This window comes from Orbicella franksi, chromosome 12 (genome assembly GCF_964199315.1).
Source record: "Orbicella franksi chromosome 12, jaOrbFran1.1, whole genome shotgun sequence".
Classification (NCBI taxonomy): domain Eukaryota; kingdom Metazoa; phylum Cnidaria; class Anthozoa; order Scleractinia; family Merulinidae; genus Orbicella; species Orbicella franksi.
Genome location: NC_138156.1, coordinates 20450541 through 20469277, shown reverse-complemented (window position 1 = coordinate 20469277; position 18737 = coordinate 20450541). Strand labels below are relative to the sequence as shown.

The 18737-nt window shown below is 37.9% G+C and overlaps 2 protein-coding genes across 3 annotated transcripts; one reads left to right on the top strand and one right to left on the bottom strand.

Moving 5' to 3' along the window:
- The first annotated feature begins 171 nt into the window (after positions 1-171).
- LOC145462556 (mitochondrial enolase superfamily member 1-like) lies at positions 172-10296 on the top strand. Its single transcript, XM_081446107.1, has 15 exons — positions 172-321; positions 1021-1129; positions 1739-1854; positions 2238-2324; positions 2565-2591; positions 2743-2783; positions 3142-3173; positions 3346-3384; positions 3568-3685; positions 3911-3998; positions 4233-4347; positions 4702-4893; positions 5227-5326; positions 8547-8628; positions 10031-10296. The coding sequence occupies exons 1-15, from the start codon at positions 244-246 to the stop codon at positions 10136-10138; spliced, it is 1332 nt and encodes a 443-aa protein (XP_081302233.1). The 5' UTR covers positions 172-243; the 3' UTR covers positions 10139-10296.
- A 1690-nt stretch (positions 10297-11986) lies between these two features.
- Positions 11987-15416, bottom strand: LOC145462565 (uncharacterized). 2 transcript variants are annotated; one of them, XM_081446118.1, is made up of 3 exons: positions 14874-15416; positions 14158-14473; positions 11987-13700 (listed from the first exon to the last, which is right to left on the bottom strand). In XM_081446118.1, exons 1-3 carry the CDS (start codon positions 15031-15033, stop codon positions 13442-13444), a joined length of 735 nt encoding a protein of 244 aa, XP_081302244.1. In that variant the 5' UTR covers positions 15034-15416; the 3' UTR covers positions 11987-13441. The 2 variants fall into 2 exon arrangements, with proteins under 2 accessions (XP_081302244.1, XP_081302245.1); XM_081446119.1 differs by having other exon boundaries at positions 14934-15416.
- Between the last annotated feature and the right edge of the window lie 3321 nt (positions 15417-18737).

Sequence of the window (18737 nt, the reverse complement as noted above, 5' to 3'; positions counted from 1 at the left end):
GTTAATCGCGGAAAATGAAATCTGGAAACCGAGAATGACAAAAGAAAGAGAAAAATAGCCACAAAATTCACTTTTTTGCCTTGTTTTAGTTCGTCTGAAAAACAAGTCCGCCATATTGAAATTTTCCCGCGAAAAGCCAGCGGTGAACTTTTTCGTCACTAGTTTCAATCCCACTCGGTCATCGATGAGCTAAAATGAGATGACAATCTCGTGATTTTCATGTTGTTCAGTTAATTCTGCAAAATGGTGAAGCTCGATGGACTATACGTTCGGGATATACGGTTTCCAACTTCCTTGGAGCTCCATGGGTCGGATGCTATGGTGAGAAACTTCTTTTATGCGATATTGTGATGCGAGGTGCGAACACTGTCAGTGCGCGGTCTCCGCTTGAATTTCGTCAGATTTGAAAACAAGGACTCTGTAAATAGTTGTTTCTATAAGTCTTAAAAATCATCTCTCCTTGCTCGAACCTGTTGTTTACCTTCTTCCTTTAGTCAGTGTCAGCATCTTGGTTCCTTAATTTCTTGTCTGCCCTCCCTCCCTCCCCCCCGCCCCCCGCCCCCCGTCTCATCTCAGTGCAAACTCAATTCAGCCTGCCAAATGTAAATGAGTCGCTTGCACAATTAATAGCAAAACACTAAATAAAATTGCTCAGCACCTTGCCCCCAAGCATCCCTAGGTTTAGTTTGAGCACTGTGTGTGAGGCCATCATTGAAAAGAAAAAGACTGCAAAAGTGCCTGGAAACGTGGCAGAGATACCTCCCTGAGGGTACATCTCCTAACATACACCTAGACACAATTTTAAATCGAAACACCCACTTCAATCAAGTACACTGTTCAGTCTCCACAGCAATTTGAAGTCAAAAATCTAGCATTTGGGCTTCAATTTTTGGACTGCCAAAGTATGATGTCAAGTACAGGCCCCACAAATCTACAGGCATTAGCCAATATAAATCTTAAACGTTCCTTTCATTCATTTAAAAAAGTTATATGCTAAGAAAAATGACTTTCACTTTGCAGCACAAGTCACCTGATTACTCTGCAGTGTATATTGTCTTCAAAACAGATGGAGAAACTGGTGTGGAAGGGCACGGCTTGACATTTACTCTAGGGCGAGGAAATGAACTAGGTAAAAATAATATGTGTCGTGGTTAAAGCTTGTTCTTCAAAACTGACAATAATGTTAAAGCTACAACTTTACTGACAGTTCTCCATTTGACAATGTAAACTCAACTTATTATTATTTTGCACAGCCTGTTAATAAACAGTCAGTCTTAAAGGCAATTATTTTCCCCTGACTTGACACAGAAGAGGGATTATAATTTTCAGTTTATAATTAAAACTAAAAATGAGAAGTTGATCTCAGTAATGCGGCAACTTGTTTGAGCAAATTTGAATTGAATTTGCAAACTGCTCAAGTAAACTGCCAATCAATATTGAAACATTGCACTACAACAATGCAAATATGTAAGGAAAAGAACATCCAGTTGGACTGCAAAAGGTATAACATGTTGTGCTGACAGCATCTATGTTTTATATTTACCTTTCTCTTCCTTTCCTAATTCCACATCCTGTGTGACTGCTTGAAAATGAGGATCTAGAAAGGCCCGGTAACCCCTAAGCCCATAAAAAAAAATACAACTATAATGTTTCAAAATGTGGGTGAAGACTGCCTCTCCCTGAATCTGTTTGGAACTGTACCTTTCAATTTAAGATGTATGTACATTTTTCCCCTCAGTAATGGAAGCTGTAAAAATATATGGAAAAATGCTCACTGGCAGAACAACTGAAGACATTTTTGGTAACTTTGCTGCGGTTTGGAGGGAATTAGCTCATGAGAGCCAGTTAAGATGGGTAAGGTCCTTCACAATGGTAATAATTATCATGCTAACTATTGACAATGATTAATAAATTGTTAGTCAGAGCCTTCTTATAAAGTTCTGAAATACTGTTTTTAGTTTGTTCTCAGTTTTTAAAACATTGAGTTACAGGATCAAACAGCAACTGATTGCTTTTACTTACATGTACTTTGTTTAACATCTCCACTCAAAGTCATGTAAAGGTGAACTACAGTAGCTATGCAGGGATGCAGAATAAGTCAGATAAAATACCTGACTAAAATACCTAAGAGCTTTCAGGCTGAAAAATGCTAATAAATGTGGCTATGATTTCCACCTGCTGTAAATGTTTAGCTGTAATTATATATCTGAATGTTTGTGACATTCTTTGATTTTTAGCTTGGTCCAGAAAAAGGAGCCATTCACCTGGCGCTAGCAGCTGTTGTCAATGCATTGTGGGACCTTTGGGCAAAGTTGGAAGGCAAGGTAATATTGAATTTGGATTTGGATTTTTTAGGCAGTTTCTGAAAATTTTTTTTTGTCCCTCTTTACTTCGTCTGAAAAGGATCCACTTTTACTGGAGCCTCTTATTTTGGAGCCACAAAGGACCCCTCATTTTTCAGCACTTAATGTTCCAGCCACTGTGTAGTCTGATGATCAGTTCATATGTTTCAAATGGTTAATGTTATTTATTTATTTATTTATTTAATTTTTTTTTTTTTACAGCCACTTTGGAAACTTCTTGCAGACATGGTGAGTCATTTTTAGCTCAATATTTCACATCCTTTTCCAGATAACTTACATCCATGTAATTCATTTTCTTTCACAACCCAATTTCATTCGTTTGGCTACACTCAAGATAGCCTAAACTAAACTTTCATTCTACTTTTCTTGCAATACACAGTCTCCAGAACAGCTGGTATCAACAATAGACTTCAGCTATCTGTAAGTGTCACAATTTATAATGATAATAATTTATTGCATTATCATGGCATATTACATGTGATCAATCAAAATTACATTGTGAAGCAGTCAATTATAAGAAACTCTTCACAGTAAGTGACAAATAAAATTGACCACAGTCACCAAAATTTCTGAATTTATAACTGTACAACAAATGTTGATTACTGGTATATAGAATGATATTAAATAGGTACATAGGCTGGTTTGTGCCCAGCAAACAAGCACATGTAAGTCAGCTCCCAAATACTGTTATGCATTAATTATACATGTGAGAGACTGACACATTTGTAATAAATTAACTTACTTATAACTGTTAATTTGAAATATTTATTTTCTTTAGGTCAGATGTTCTAACCAAAGAAGAGGCCATAGGTTTTTTTGTTTTTATTCTTTTTGTTTGTTCTGTAAATTACCTGTTTACGATTCATACTACGCTTTCACAGTGAATGAAAGAATAGATAAAGAGTAGGTTCTTAAATGTTCTTTATGACACATTGTGCAAATCTTGGTATTCACCCAGACTTTAAATGTTTCTCATTCCAAGGTATTCTTCGACGAAATGCAAGCAGCAAAGAAGAAAGAGGTATATTTAAGAAAAAGAAGTCTGTTTGTTTATTATTTTTTATTATTAAGTTATTTTGTACTAATAGTATGACTCTAAATAATTATCAAAACACCTTGGGTCATGCTGGGACCTGTTGATACTGTGATTGACAAAAGGCGGAAATCAACATGATAATAATAAAATAATAATATTTATTTTCAGAAAAAGAGATCATTGCTAAGGGATATCCTTCTTACACAACATCAGCTGGGTGGCTTGGCTACACTGACATTCAACTACGTAAACTGTGCCAAAAATATCTTACAACTGGCTGGACGAGGTTAGTTAAGTTCTCGCCTTCTTTCTCATCTCTGTGGTGTTAATAGACAATTCTGTATGCCAAATATTCTTAGAATTGTATTAATATTATATTAAACAGTTTGTCAGGTACACATTGATTGTGTTTTACCCATTTTTCCACCTTTTCTTGGCACAAAGCTGAGTTCACTGCATCGTACTTATTATTAATAATGGATTATATTTAACTTGGCTGTTTTGTTTGCAGATTCAAGATGAAAGTTGGTTCTGATCTGAGTGATGATATCAGGCGAGCGGCTATTTTCAGAGATGAGATTGGATGGGATAACTTCCTGGTAAATAGCCAATCTTTTAAGCCACAGAAGTTTCAAAGTCAGTTGCTTAGACCAATTTCTCCTTGATTTTCAATTCAAATACAACAGTCCAATGTACCTATCAAATCCTCTTAACTGGAAACGGGTTGGAATTTTTTAGTTTTCTTATTTTCTTATTTTATTTTTTATAGGTTTATTAGTTTCTCAGTTGCTATTGCTCTCTAACCAGTCAGCTGCATCTCTTTGTTCTTGTAGGCAATGGATGCAAACCAGTGCTGGGATGTCAATGAAGCTATCAGTTACATGAAGCAATTGGCAAAATTTAAACCTGTCTGGATTGAGGAACCTACATCCCCTGATGATGTGTTAGGTAAACTGGCAAAACAAAACTTCTTTTGATAGGCAAAGGGATCTTGCCCTTGATATCAGTAACTGAACAGAGAAAATTGACAATCAAGAGTTTAATTTTGAAAAAATTAAAAATGCAATTTTGACTAATGGAGATAAAATCTTTACTTGAAAGGAGTTCTCCATGCATACTCCAGATTTGTGCAAAATTGCCTTTTTGCTTAAATCTGGTTAGAGCATCTTGCAGATGATTTGTATCTTTTGAAACAGTTACTGGAAAGTCGCAAATTGCAAAACCAACCACAGCTTTGAAAACTATTGATTTTAATAATGAAGGAAATCTCACCCTGCAATTCCATTCTTAACCATTTAACAGGGCATGCTGCAATTTCCAAAGCATTGGAACCTTACGGAATAGGTGTGGCAACAGGGGAACATTGCCAGAATCGAGTCATCTTCAAGCAGTTTTTCCAGGCTAATGGTTTCCAGTTTTGTCAGATTGACAGCTGTCGTATGGGTGGACTTAATGAAGTGCTGGCTGTCTTGCTGATGGCTGCTAAGTTTGGAGGTAATGTCAGTGACATACAAGCCAAAAAATCCAATCTGTATAAAATAAAATCTTTTTTTGGAGGGAGGGGGGGTGGTGTTCTGGATATAGTGAATCAAATTTCTCTATTATTCTATCACCATCATCTGACCATCCAACATTCCCTTAGAGGATTGGTTGGGATATACAAAAAAATGAATTGTTTAAAGTCATGATAGCCCATGCAGAGTGATTTTAATGACACAAAAAAATTGAAACATTCGTCCTCTAAAGTCCACTCAGTCAACTGTTACATTAAGCATTTGACTGTAAAAGCTGAAATCAACTTTGTTCTAATGATCTTTTTTTTTTCAGTTCCTGTTTGTCCTCATGGTGGTGGTGTGGGCCTGTGTGAATACATTCAACATATTTCAATTTTTGATTTCATCTGCATCTCAGCAACATTAGAAAACAGGTTGGTAGTTTAAATTAAGGCGCAGTTAAAGCAAGAATCTTAAACTGGGCCATTTTTTTAATATAGTTAAATGAAATTTAACATAGTTAACGACTAGGAGCTAGTCTGGTCAGTAGCGTTTTTATAGGCGGTTGTTAGTGTCTTGGCCGTCTGTGAGCGTTTGCTCAACGTTTGGTGCGTTCTGCAGCATTTGATATAGTTCAATGAAATTTTACATAGTTTATGACCAGGAGCTAGTCTGGTCAGTAGCGTTTTTTTGTAGGCGTTTGATAGTGCCTTGGCCATCTGTTAGCGTTTGTTTAGCGTTTGGTGCGTTCTGTAGCATTTGCAGCAGTCATATGGTCGTTAGAGCCCTGGGGCTGACATTGTCCAGTAGTATTTTTGGTTAGTACATGTGAAGAAGCTAGTCATAAAAGGGGATAAGTGACGATTTTGGTTGCTTTTCTTTTTTCTTGCTCCAAATTAGCTGAATTTTTGCATGTGGTCTTCAATGTAATAGAAAAACGTGTTTCTGTATTTTTGCCGCTGGTTTTTGCTTCGCTTTATAAAGACGCCGCTAGGAAAACCGAGTGGTTTTTTGCATACGCAATATCCTGAAAACGAAGCAAGGTTTAGCGCAAAAACTACGGGACATTGCTAAACATACCTAAACAAAACTCTATGCGAAATTTGGAGCGTTTTCGACAAAGTTCACTTTTGATTAAAATACCTAACGCCCTTTTCCCGCCGAGGCTGCAAATAAACGAAGCCGGGCCTTTGTTATGATAAACAGAGCCGATCCTTTGTTATAATAACCAAGCCAAGCCTTTGTTATAAGTCGAAGTCTCGCCTCGGTTTATCATAACAAAGGATCGGCCCGCCGCGACCGCAGGGACTTTGATCTCACTTAGAAAGCAGCAAAATGTCAATTTCACGCAACGTATAAGCTCAAAAATGTTGATTTTAGGTCAAAAAAGGTTTAAATGTTGATTTCACGTTAACGCGTGACGGCAAGGATGTTGGTTTCACTTAGAAACCAGCAAAATGTCAATTTTACGCAGCGCATAAGCTCAATGATGTTGATTTCAGGTCTAAGTAGGTTGAAATGTTGATTTCACGTTAACGCGTGACGGCAAGGAGGTTGATTTCTCTTAGAAACCAGCAAAATGTCAATTCCACGCAACGTACAAGCTCAAAAATGTTGATTTCAGGTCAAAAAAGGTTTAAATGTTGATTTCACGTTAACGCGTGACGGCAAGGATGTTGGTTTCACTTAGAGACCAGCAAAATGTCAATTTCACGCAGCGCATAAGCTCAATGATGTTGATTCCAGGTCTAAATAGGTTAAAATGTTGATTTCACGTTAACGCGTGACGGCAAGGATGTTGGTTTCACTTAGAAACCAGCAAAATGTCAATTTCACGCAGCGCATAAGCTCAATGACGTTGATTTCAGGTCTAAATAGGTTAAAATGTTGATTTCGCGTTAACGCGTGACGGCAAGGATGTTGGTTTCACTTAGAAAACAGCAAAATGGTAGGAGCCCATGATGGGCTCCTGAAAATGGTAATTTCACGCAACGTATAAGCTCAAAAATGCTGATTTCAGGTCAAAAAAAGGTGTAAATAAAAATAAAATAAAACAAATAAACATTTCAATAAACACTTTTTCAAATACGGCAACGTCTTCAATGGCTAAAAAATCACGAGATAAAACATAGTTTTCGACAAACGCGATCGTAGCTTTATGTCACGCACCGCCATAACTTCCAAGTTCAAAATGCACTGGTACCTCTTATGCCTGATGAGGACAACAACTTTGGTGGCTGTTTAGTTTTGGATTTAAGAATTTGATGACTCCACGTGAAAACGCTCTATAAATAGGGCTGACAGATTAACAGATTAACCCTTCTGCGCAACGTACGGGTCTCCATACATCTGCATGTCCCCTGATCCCAGAAGCTCAAAACACTACAAATCATGCCGATTTGAAATAAAATCAACGCAAACTGGATCACAGATCTGTTACAATCGATCGCCACTTGCTGGCCATTATTATGTTTAAATCTAGTTACCAGTTCGAGAAACGTCCGCAGAACGTAATCGCAATGCATGCCGGGAAGGGTCTTTACACCTCGTGCGCGGGAAGACATGGCGGTCGATACAAGACAAATTTTATAAGTCTAAAACCAGTTCTCGCTTTCCAAACTTTGACGCTAGCAACGCTTGGCAAATGGGCCACAACTCACCAGAGGGTATTTTTCTTGGGCAAGAACTGCTCTTGGACTTTGCTACCTGGCTCGATCTGACTTCGAACGCCGATAACACGATTACGGTATATCAGCTGCCTTCGAAGTTTCAGAACACATTTTGATTCTTTAAAACGTGCTGATGACTTACGGGTTTATCGAGGCTTTATGATGCCTCTCAACCACCAGGTAGGCACACAAGGTACTTTAAAACAATGCTTAAGATATTAGTTGACAGAGCTCTAATACGGCACATCTCTTTTTTGTTTGATGGCATTTCGTTTGACGCTCGATCGATTCACGTGTTGTGTTCACGTCACAATAACCGGTGTAAACAATCCGTTCCCAGATTTCCGCTCTATATGCTGTGGGATTTGGTTTTGACTTCATACACTATAAACAGTCTGCCTGTTTGCTGTTCAACAAATAAACTCCTAAAGACATGGCTAGGAAAAGCCAAGTTTTTTGCCTACGTTTTAACTCGAAAACAAAGCAAAAACCAGCGACAAAAATACAGAACCACATTTTTCTATTACATTGAAGACCACATGCAAAAATTCAGCTAATTTGGAGCAAGAAAAAAGAAAAGCAACCAAAATCGTCACTTATCCCCTTTTATGACTAGCTTCTTCATGTGTTGTCATCCCATGCGCTCGCAGTGTGTTCATCGCTCTGTTAGTGTGGTGTTGTGGATTGAATTATAGTTTAGCAGTTCTCGGCGTTCCCTCCCTATCCCCCCCCCCCCCCCTTTTCAGCACTTTTTTGTTTTTTGTTTTTTTCCCACCAATGCCATCTGGCTTGAGTGTGACAGGTGCCTGTAGGGGGCTGGGCGCAGGGGGCTCTTGGCTTGGTTGCGGGTTGGGCAGGCCAGTCGGGTGTTCTAGCACCTTGGGGATGTGACTGCGGTTGCAGCCCCCGGGCTTCGTAGGCACCTTCCCTCCACTAGCTACTTGGGCGTTGATAAGATATTTATTGGGCAACTCTTTCTCCACAGGGTCACTGAGTTTGCAGATCATCTTCACGAGCATTTCATTCATCCTTCTGTGGTGGAGAATGGAGCTTATAAAGTTCCAATGGTGAGTTCTTTTGTGAAGGAAAGCTTTTAAAATGATCCTTGCAGAACAGGCAACTTATTTTAAATAAAGTGTACAGTAATTTTTGTGCTTTGGATCCTTTATTGACCTGTTTTACAATTAATCATAACAATTACAATTTCCTCAAATGTGATTGGTGCATAAACTACTGTATTTCGCTCTAATTAATCTGCAAAGCTGTAATCGGACAGTGTAATCAGACAGTTGGCTGTAATCGGACACCTGTAATCGGACAGTTGCATGAGCCAAACATTTTAAGTCCTCTCCACTAAATCCACCAATCACAACATTGATTACAATCACTATAGCAACCAATTCAAGAGACTGACTTTGTAAAATTGTGGAGGTTTAGTCTCTGGTGACTGTTTTGAAAGAAACTTAGCCATTTTGCAAGCTATTCTCTACAGTTTTAATTATGATATTTAAAAATGACTATTAAACGCTCTTTTTCAAATGAATTTTTGCTTTTGTGGGAAATTGTAATTGTTATGATTAATTGGGGACAGGACATCGTATCGTCCAATTCAGTCTGTAATCACACTCGTGATTAACAAATCAGACGACCGCGACTCATGTACAGACCAAATTGGACTCCACTCAGTCCTATGACCATTATTAATCGTATCTATAACAAAATTCTTGATCGTGATTGGTTCTCTGCGCACCTATTTGTCACATAATCGGCGCATGATCACGTGGGTGTCCAATTACAGGTATCCAATTTGAACTTTTTGTAATTGGATACCTGTAAGTGGATACCCACATGATTTGCATGTCAATTACATGTGCTTTAATGGCTTCCTTCACAATGTTTCCTACAGTTTTCAAAACTTATGAAAAGCGAAACTGACATTTTCGCTCAAAAGAAATTCTTGAAAGACATTTTTAATTCTGAAATTTGTTATAGATACAATTAATTAGTAATTATTGTACCTCGTGGCGTACAATTCAGGGAGTAATCATGGTCGTAACTTGAAATCGGCCTCACGCTTCGCGCTCGTCCAATTTTGAAATTACTTGTGCGATTACTTCCTGAATTGTACTCCACTCAGTCCAATCACTATTACATAAGAAACCAAGACTGGTCTAAAACCCGTGTTCCAGAGTCCATCACACTAATCCTTAGCCCACTGTGTCCACCTACAATAGCACATTCGTAAAATATAAATTTGTGGCAGTAAAGAGTGTTTCCACAAAAAAAAATTGTCTGACAACAAGTAATACTGATGTGACTAAAAACCCATACTAACAGCCTGGGGTTAAAGTTAGACGGCTAATTAAAAGTAATTTTTCTTTTTGTAAATGAGTAATAACTTATAAGAGAAGAAAGAGAATAAATTGCAGACGTGCAGTCACAATACTAAATGGTTCCCTTTTCACTCAGGCTCCAGGTTATAGTGCTGAAATGAAGAAGGAATCTTTAGATGCATTTGAGTTTCCCAATGGTTCTGAATGGCAGAAGCTCATTAATGATGGGCGTTTCAAGATTTGAATACAATAATTTTGATAGGAAAGTAAATTGTAGAAATATTTTTTATTAGACAGTATAGAAATTCAAGTAGATGTCAATATGCAGACTGATCAGTGGATTCTCAACCACTAATTCAGTAGTGAAGGTCACATTTTACATTCACGTTTGCTGTGCTACGCTATGGAGTAAGTTATGACTTACTGTAGGTATTGTATGTTTAATTCTATATTATGGCATAGTGCTTGCACTGGTTCTACCTAATTCCAATTGAGCCATCATAGTATGTAACATGACGAGTGTAGTTTCATTTTAGCTGCAGAATTTCTGTCGAGTTTAGCTGCGAGTTCCTTTTGTTAAATTTTCTTTAATGCGATAATCATTTGGAAATAATCCAAACCCTACTTCCTTTGACTTTCGCCAAGCTAAGATGTTTACTGAAACTTGAGTATTTTGACTTTGTTTGTCTACATTGTCATCAAGTATTTTTGACTTGCTCACTTATCAATTGCATGTAATTCGAAGAAGCCAATTTTTCATTAACAATTTAAGAAACTAGATGAAGCATTTAGTTCAACCATCGCTTAACCCTTTGAGCCCCAATTATGCATATATGTGTAATTAATGGTCATGCTCTTTGTACCACTTTTGACGTCATCAATTTAAATGTCATTAGATATTCTTGATAAGCAGATAGTAGTACTAGGCTAGGCTAAGTCCAAATCTTGGCTTATGTACATGCCCAGAATTGAAATGTTGCTCAATTTTGTACCTACTCCTTGAAAAATCTCTCCTTTTAGTAAGGAGCTAAAAAACCTGACTAAATGGTCAAAAAAGGTATTTTTTGGCGAAAGTTTGGTTTTCAAAGGGTTAACTGATTGTGGCGTGTTTTTAACCAGTCAACTGGATCCTCTGTTTTCCTTTACTGTGCATTGTGAGAACTTTGTAGTCAGTCGCAAATAAAACATGCTTTGCAGTTATGAAAGAATTGGTTCATGCTTTTAGCTGTGCATATATCATGTTATGGATGCACTTGGGAAGTTTGCAGAGCACTCAAGGAGTTAAAGGTGCTCTCAGCTGCGCCTCAAGCAACTCTTACATTTCTTTGGTGCTCTCCATGACTTGATATATGCACGCTAACCATGAACGAATTCTTTACTTGTATTAATTATTTGCGATTAAATAATCATTTTGAGTACTATTACCAATTAATTATTAATAGTCAATACACATAAAGAGCTAGTAGCTAGAAGTCTACTGGCATTTAGATAGACTTGCCACAAGCAACCTTATTAGTTAATTTCGGAGGGCTTTTGTATCTAAGATGACTGGTTTTTGTTTTTTTTAATAAAGTTTACAATAATCAACATTACGATATGATACAGTACAATACATTACTTACAGTACTGCTAACTTACTTACTTAAGACATCTAAGATGACTTTGGTGACATGTTTTCAGGGCATTGTTTTAGAGTTAGATTAATATATCTGTTTGACCATAGTCAACATATCACCTTGGAATCTTTTGAACTGGATAGCAATCTATTAGGAATCACTTCCATGAGAAAGTGCATGGCATTGGAGAAATTGAAAATTTATGAAAATTTATGAGATAAATTTATGAGATAAATTTATGAGATAAATGCAGTTAATTGGTGGTTTAAAATCCATGGCATGTACTTTTGGGTACAAAAAGGGGAGCATGTTTTTGGGGTTGTTTATAGAGTTAAATATATATTAGCTGTGTGACTATGTTCACCATAACCTTGGAACTGGATAGCACTTCCATGGGAAAGTCCATATTGTAAAAATCGAGAATTTGTTTTTTAGATTAGCATTTTTAAGGATTTTAAGGATTTAGGAAAAAATACAAGTATGCCCAAGCTGAAAGAGATTGAAATTCTCCTTAGCTTAGTGAAATCTTGACATACATTTTTTCTCATGTTGGCTATGAGAATTTGGCAGTACATCAAAACAACAACTCCTTTAAAAGTTGATGAACATCTTTCTTCTCATCACCTTTTTGCTCGGCAGTATGTTGATATTGTAAAGAGAAGTTAGATTTTGATCACTCTTGGGATTGACGGGTTAAATGATAAATTATTTTCTCAGCATGAGTAAAACTACAAAATGAGATACTAGTGAATCCCATGTGGAATAAATGGTGTAATTTTTCCACTTTAAAAACCAAAAGTGTGAGGGGCTGGACCCTTCTCGATTAGCACCTTGTAGAGACCCCCCCCCCCTCCCCCAGGCTCAGGAATTTGGCCTAATCCGAAAGAGGGTTCCAAGACAACAAAATAGGGGCCCAGTACTTCTTAGCACTGCCACAGGGTTCCAGTGAATGAAAATTGACATTTTTGTCCGAGATTCAAGAAACGAAAAGCCTTGAGTTTTTGGCTCAAAAAAATGATGCCCTCATGGTCCACTGACCCTCCCCCTGGGACCCTGTGATATGGAATATCTTTGTCTTTCTTTCCCCTTTTTTGCTTTTCTTTACTAAATCCTTTGCCCTTCGTTTTTCTTTTTTTTTATTATTTATTTTTTCCATCAATTTTAGAAGAAGTTGAAATAATTTTTAGTAGTTATATATGTGAAAGCGCCTGAAAACTTTTACAAATTGCACTTCACGGGAACTGAGATAAGGGGTGAAGTTTTAGATCACAAAGGCCTATCCCAACGAAAAATTCTGTTAAACAAAAAGGTCAGTTGAAAATTTTGAAACTTGACTTGAGGTGTACTTTGCTTGTGAACGGGGTTTGCAAAAAAAATTTTTTTTTCTTGAAAGGAGTCGATTAAAGGGGAAGACAGGGAAAACTTAACTATGTACTAACACAAGTTATGTGAAACATTATCCCTTTAATTGTTTCTGAGAAACAGTAAAATACAGTTTAACTTGCAACGGGCAACTCCGGCCAAAAGCTTTTAAGAAGCTTTCAGTCATAAAGTCCAAACTTAGCACTTTGTTCTTCTCAGGTTGCCATGAAGACTATTACAGGACCCTAGTCAGCCTCCGCCATTTTTTATGTCATCGATATTATTGATATTCTGCACAGTGAAGCGTATCTTATTGCTTTGCTGGAAGTTGTGTTCCTGAAAGTATGTTTAATTATGTTTAGTACTTACACAGTGATTTCCTTCGTTTCGATATGCTCCCAATAAAATATAATAGCCAAACTCTTGCATGCAAAACAAAACTAAAGGTGTGGCTGGCTAGGACCCTTTAAGCAACTATCAGCCCCTGATACGAGCGTATCATGCTAAGCTTGAACTTTATGGCTGAAACCTTTTCTTTTTTAAAAGCTTCCAGACATGAAGTTCAAACTTCACAGCTTTTTGAAGATCCTGAAGCCAGTGGTGGTGTTTTCAGCGGCACACGACGATTTGTTGCTAGTGCTGCAACTTCGGGGATAAAAACGGCTACTGTAATAGTACAACCAGGCGTTGTTGAATGCGTACGGGTATTTGAACGCCACTATGTCACCATATTGGATAGGGGTACCATCAACAGCGTTCCTGGAGAAGATCTGGAAAGTGACGTGGTTGTAACTGAACCAGGTGTTCCCTGACAGGCTGCTGGTACTCCTGAAGAAACACAGATTTTCTCTGGTTCATGACTTGGCATAGAATATTAATAATTATAAATTGCCCAGCAGCTATACTGAGATTTTTCTTAGTCTTTTGATTGGGACCATACCCAACGGGACAGAGATTTCCCTTCTCTTGTCTTCCAGGGTATTGGGATCTTGAAAGCGTTAAGCGACTAGAAGTATGTTCTTTATTTATTATTTTTATGTAAATGCACATTTCTGGTGCAATGGTTTTACTGGGACCCTGGCTGGGTTCACAGCATTTTCTTGGACAAGACACTTCGCCGACAGTGACTCTACCCACACAGGTTTATAAAGAGGTACCAGCGAATTTGAAACCGAGATAAGTTCCAGCAATGCGGGCCATTTCGCCCTACGCAAGCTGTGCCTTTTTTTATGTGATCCCCTTTTTTGTTAATGGATTTAATGGTAGTAGATTGTTCAGCACTTACGAATACATGCGACATTGGTAACTGGAAGATGTGCTACAATAGAGCCGGTAGCTGGTTCCATGGGCCTTGGAGCTTATCGATACAGTATCGCCACTGTTAATGGGCTGTCCGTCCAACTTTCCCATGGCATGGATGTAAAAATACATGTAGCTTGAACAGCCAGACCACGCCGCTGAAGTCATAACAGTACCCTTGCAGGTAGAATACCAGCAGTAAGATGTACTACAATGCATCCAATACTTCGAGTAGCTGCCTGAAGGATAGGACGAGCGCAAAGCAATCATGTCACCACTATTGAGGATGGGGTATCGGTGGCCTTGAGGAGTAAACATAGAACAACTCACAATTATTTTTTTTCTGCATGTAGCTATTAAAATATACGCGACTGCGTAGTTTTCTTTCTGGAAAATGTCAGTTAATGAAGCAAAAAAACAGTATACAGACTATTGCCGTAAAAAGTATAATTGTGTCAAATGAAACTGGGTCTTTCAATATTCCTGTAATATTGTATGAGATTTCATGTTAATTTAATCGACATACTTTAAACATCCCAAGCCCAGCCGTTGACACTGCAGATGACAAGCGTGTTACTCGTGCTTCGCGTATTACGTTTTGTTCTTCGATTTCCAGAGCCTCCGTACCGAGCTAAAATTCGAAATTTATTTACTAAGCTAGAGTGGATTTTGAATACAAGAAACTGAATCATAAATTTTTACCGTTGGACAAACCAGCCCAAATCTCTTCTTTAGGACCGTAAAACTGAATTTGAGCGTTACCATTGAGCGTCAATTGGCTGCTGGAAAGGCTGACGGACGCTGAATCCACGCCAATCGCCAAGGCGAACGCCAAGAAAACGGCTACAGGAACAAACTTCATGTTCTGAATCTCGAGAAGGAGGTTTACGTTCTACTCAGTGGAACTCTGTTCGCTTTGAGGGTTGAATACCAACTGATCACAATTCTCTCAACGCGGTGAATTGTTTGGTTGATACGTTTGAGGTGAAACAAGTTACATGAACGTGTTTCGGACTTTTCAAAAATGTAAACTGAACTTATATTCAGCTGTCAGGGGAATGAAATGTTTAACAGACTGACTAAAGGTGAAAATATATATATATTGTGTGTGTGTGCAGTGACGGCCACACGTTTTTTCACATAGATAGATTGCCTACTCGCCGATTTTACAAACAAGAAACGAAGGGAAAGTAATGAAAGTTGCCGTAATGGCAATGAACTCAACCACCCTGATTCGTGAATTTCAACATTCTTGCCGGCTGTCAGTGCTGACAGCAAGACAATCAATTTGCGCACGAATAGTCAGTAATCGATATTTGACAAGCAAACCAACAAACCTGAAGACATTTTCCATGTTTGGAACATTCTCAGAACGATTAAGGAAATATATCTTCGCAACTTTAAAACTTCAGTCTCAGTCTGTCGTGCACTTAAAAGAGAAAGAAAACCGTTCCAAAGAAGAGTTTTGAAAAAATGAAAAACGCTCATTTTACGAAAAAAAAAAATTAAAAAAACGTGTTGTGAACCATTTTAATATGTAACGCTGACACGCGTAATAACGCCCGCATCTTTTTAGTTCCTGAGAGGCGAGAAACCTGTAGAGTTAGAAACCTTTAACGCTGATTAGCAGCATTCTCTTTAGAGCCACTCAGTTCATAAAAGTGCAACTGGCAATTCGAAACAATCGAGATCTGAATGAAAACCTTTTCGAAAAGGGGGCTTCAATATGACCTCAGTAAATTATCAGATTTCTGTTCGACAGTGTCCAAAGAAGAAATTGGCAGTTAATTTGTTTGTTTTGTATAGTTTTTTTTTCTTCTTCTTAGTCAGTTTTTCGCCCGGCTTTTGGCAGAGTAGTAGGAATCTTGTTTCATCAAATTAAAGTACTCCTTGGTGGCAAACCTGAAAATTCGCTTTTTGAAGAAAGTAAAATCCAGACTTTCCACTTAGATTCCAGACTCACGGACGAAAATTTAACTCAAAAAATGACGGCATGATATAGCTTAACGAAATGTTGACTGTATTACAGAAGGGAAAGTGGCATAAGCCTGATTGAATAATTACGAGGCTGATGACTTTTCGTGTCTGAGGAAATATTTGTTTTAGAGCAGACCAAAAACAATCAATTCATTGTGGTAACCGACAGTTTCATGCGGTGCCATAAATTATTAGACTGAATCAGGTGAATTTAACAAACAAACTACTGAACTGTTTTTGTTCTTCTTCTTCACAATTAATGCAGCATAGGTCAACATAGATGTTACGCAAAGCTACACAAACTTAAAATGAAAGGTGACGAATCTGTTAGCTTGTTAGTGATCTGTGAGACTGACTAAAACATTTATTTAATCTCAGAATATTTATACGGAAAGTGGGGGTTGTAAGGGGTGACTTTCGTGAAGAATAAACAAAACATTTCTTAAAGCGACATTTTGGCTAATATTATGTAGCGCTATTGTTGTTGGTAATCTCACAAAGTTTCGGTAGTATTTTCTCTGTCGGTTTTACAACCGATCTCGGAAGGTGATAATTCGCCCCGGGGCTATTTGACAAAAAAAGTGCATTATTCCCCTACACGAGTTTAGCCGATATAGTTTGCTTTGAACAGTTGTATAACAAAAAACGTGCGCGGGCGAATCATGATGAAAATATCATTTACTAATTATCACACTCGTTATCGTGTTTTCTTACCTAATTATTTTTTTCGCGCCCGCCTTTTACTTAAAGACTTTCAGAGATCATGCAACAGGCGAGAGGGAAGCTCAGACTTAATATCAGTTCAGTGGATCGCGAGCTCTCAACGCGCTCTGATCCCGCGTGCTCTCATCACTAGAATTAAACCTGCTCAAACTTTGGTGTCGGAATCGGCGACCGGGCGATCAACAATGAGAAGAAAATCCCTCTCCTGCTCATATATAGTCCTTTCTGTTCATTCATCCGGTCTTAAAATACATCTTAGTTTTCAGACTAAGTGATAATTTTTTTTCATATTCCTTACTAGCTCATTTGGTTATGGTCTATCTTTTACATATAGTACCTTTTTTTCTCTTCAGCCCATTTCTTCTGTTTTCAAAGTGATCTCTTTGTCTGGGTCTTCTAGAGATGTGAAGCTCTTTTTTTCTTCAATGCAAGATTCTCGACTGTTAATGTATAGAAAGTTGCTCCTTGTAAGTAGCGATTTAGTATTGGCTTTGAGATTTTCTTCTCCACGGTCCAGTCATGTTTACTTCTAGAGTTTTCCTCTCCTTTGCCAGTATGTCTTGTTTTAGTAATTGGTAACGTAGTCTCAACCATAACATACAATGAAGATTTTTGTAAGTTAAGCTCAGGTTCCTAGACTTTTAACCGACAGCTCAGCCTGTACATGTGCTTTCAAAGAACGAGGCACGCAATTTTTCTTGAACTTCTTTGGTTAAGTCGCTGATCTGAAAAAAGAAAAGCAACCGTATTTTTCGTTACGTAATTGTCTTCCGTCTCGCTACTTCCAATACTTGTTTCGTGCTTCAATCTCGATCCCGGTTTCTGTAAAGTTCTCATAAGGAGTTGAAACGTGTGATTGCTCAGTCGCTATTCCTTTGGTCAGTCCACTTTAGGGGCCACATTTCTCTGTGTTTTCTTGATGTTCTCGTTCGGCGTTTTCGACGGTCTCGCCCTCTCTCGGTCCTCTCTCTCCGGCTCTCTTCAGCGACTCTCGCCCAGCATAATTTGCCTCCGTCGCATTTTCACTTTGAAATCACCTTCACTTTCTTCAAGCTGTCCTAATTCATCTCACAGTGCATCTTTATTTATTTTTTTACTCATCGAGAAATACCTGTGTCTCCAAGTCAACAATAGTTAACATGTCGGCAGGCATCAATCTACTCTTCCCACCCCTATTTGTAATATAATGGCTTTTGAATATCGGTTTGGTAGAAGATCTTAGAAGAAGATTCATAGACTACGTGCAATAGTTCTTTTCGTTACTTATTTTACCTGTTACAATTTAATGAAAGTTGTTGCATTTTAATTTTGTACTTGTCTATTGTATGCTGCATTTTTTCAGTGACTAAATAAAAGTTTACATTATTATAAAAGATAAAAAATATCTTCTCGACTTTTCGCCACTCGCTGTTATGAAAAGCCACCAAGACCACCAAGGGTCTTCGTACCATGCCACAAAATATTAACTCCTTAAACATTTGTTATATCCTGGTACTGTCGGGAAATATATTTATTCCTGCCCGTCTCGTGTCCTACAAATAAAACTGTAAGGGGATGTCGCGTTTCTTTAAACCCAGCGTGTTATGGTAGAATACTTTGTGTTTAACTTCGTTTTCGATTTTTTTGAACCAGAATCCAGTTGAAAGGGTAATTAAAGTATATTTGTAAAAGAAGTTCCTTTTCAGAAATGATTTAGTTGAGAACTTCCAATTTCACTGGCATTATTCACAAAGAGTTAAATGTTGCTCTCCAGTAGGCTCTACCACTATTCAATGTTCATCTGAAGAACCCGGACTGAAAATGAAATCCTTGTAAACTATAGCTTGAAATTCTCAGTTTCTCCATGATGTCAGACATAATCGCTGA

What these genes read in the sequence shown, in the direction of transcription:
- LOC145462556 (XM_081446107.1), top strand. Translation starts at nt 244, where the DNA reads ATGGTGAAGCTCGATGGACTATACGTTCGGGATATACGGTTTCCAACT. An exon ending in ACAATAGACTTCAGCTATCT is followed by an intron (nt 2,784 to 3,141) that starts GTAAGTGTCACA and finishes TATTTTCTTTAG; the next exon opens with GTCAGATGTTCTAACCAAAG. An exon ending in GAGCTTATAAAGTTCCAATG is followed by an intron (nt 8,629 to 10,030) that starts GTGAGTTCTTTT and finishes CTTTTCACTCAG; the next exon opens with GCTCCAGGTTATAGTGCTGA.
- LOC145462565 (XM_081446118.1), bottom strand. Translation starts at nt 15,033, where the DNA reads ATGAAGTTTGTTCCTGTAGCCGTTTTCTTGGCGTTCGCCTTGGCGATT. An exon ending in TTGGGCTGGTTTGTCCAACG is followed by an intron (nt 14,474 to 14,873) that starts GTAAAAATTTAT and finishes TTACTCCTCAAG; the next exon opens with GCCACCGATACCCCATCCTC. An exon ending in TACCAATGTCGCATGTATTC is followed by an intron (nt 13,701 to 14,157) that starts GTAAGTGCTGAA and finishes GTGTTTCTTCAG; the next exon opens with GAGTACCAGCAGCCTGTCAG.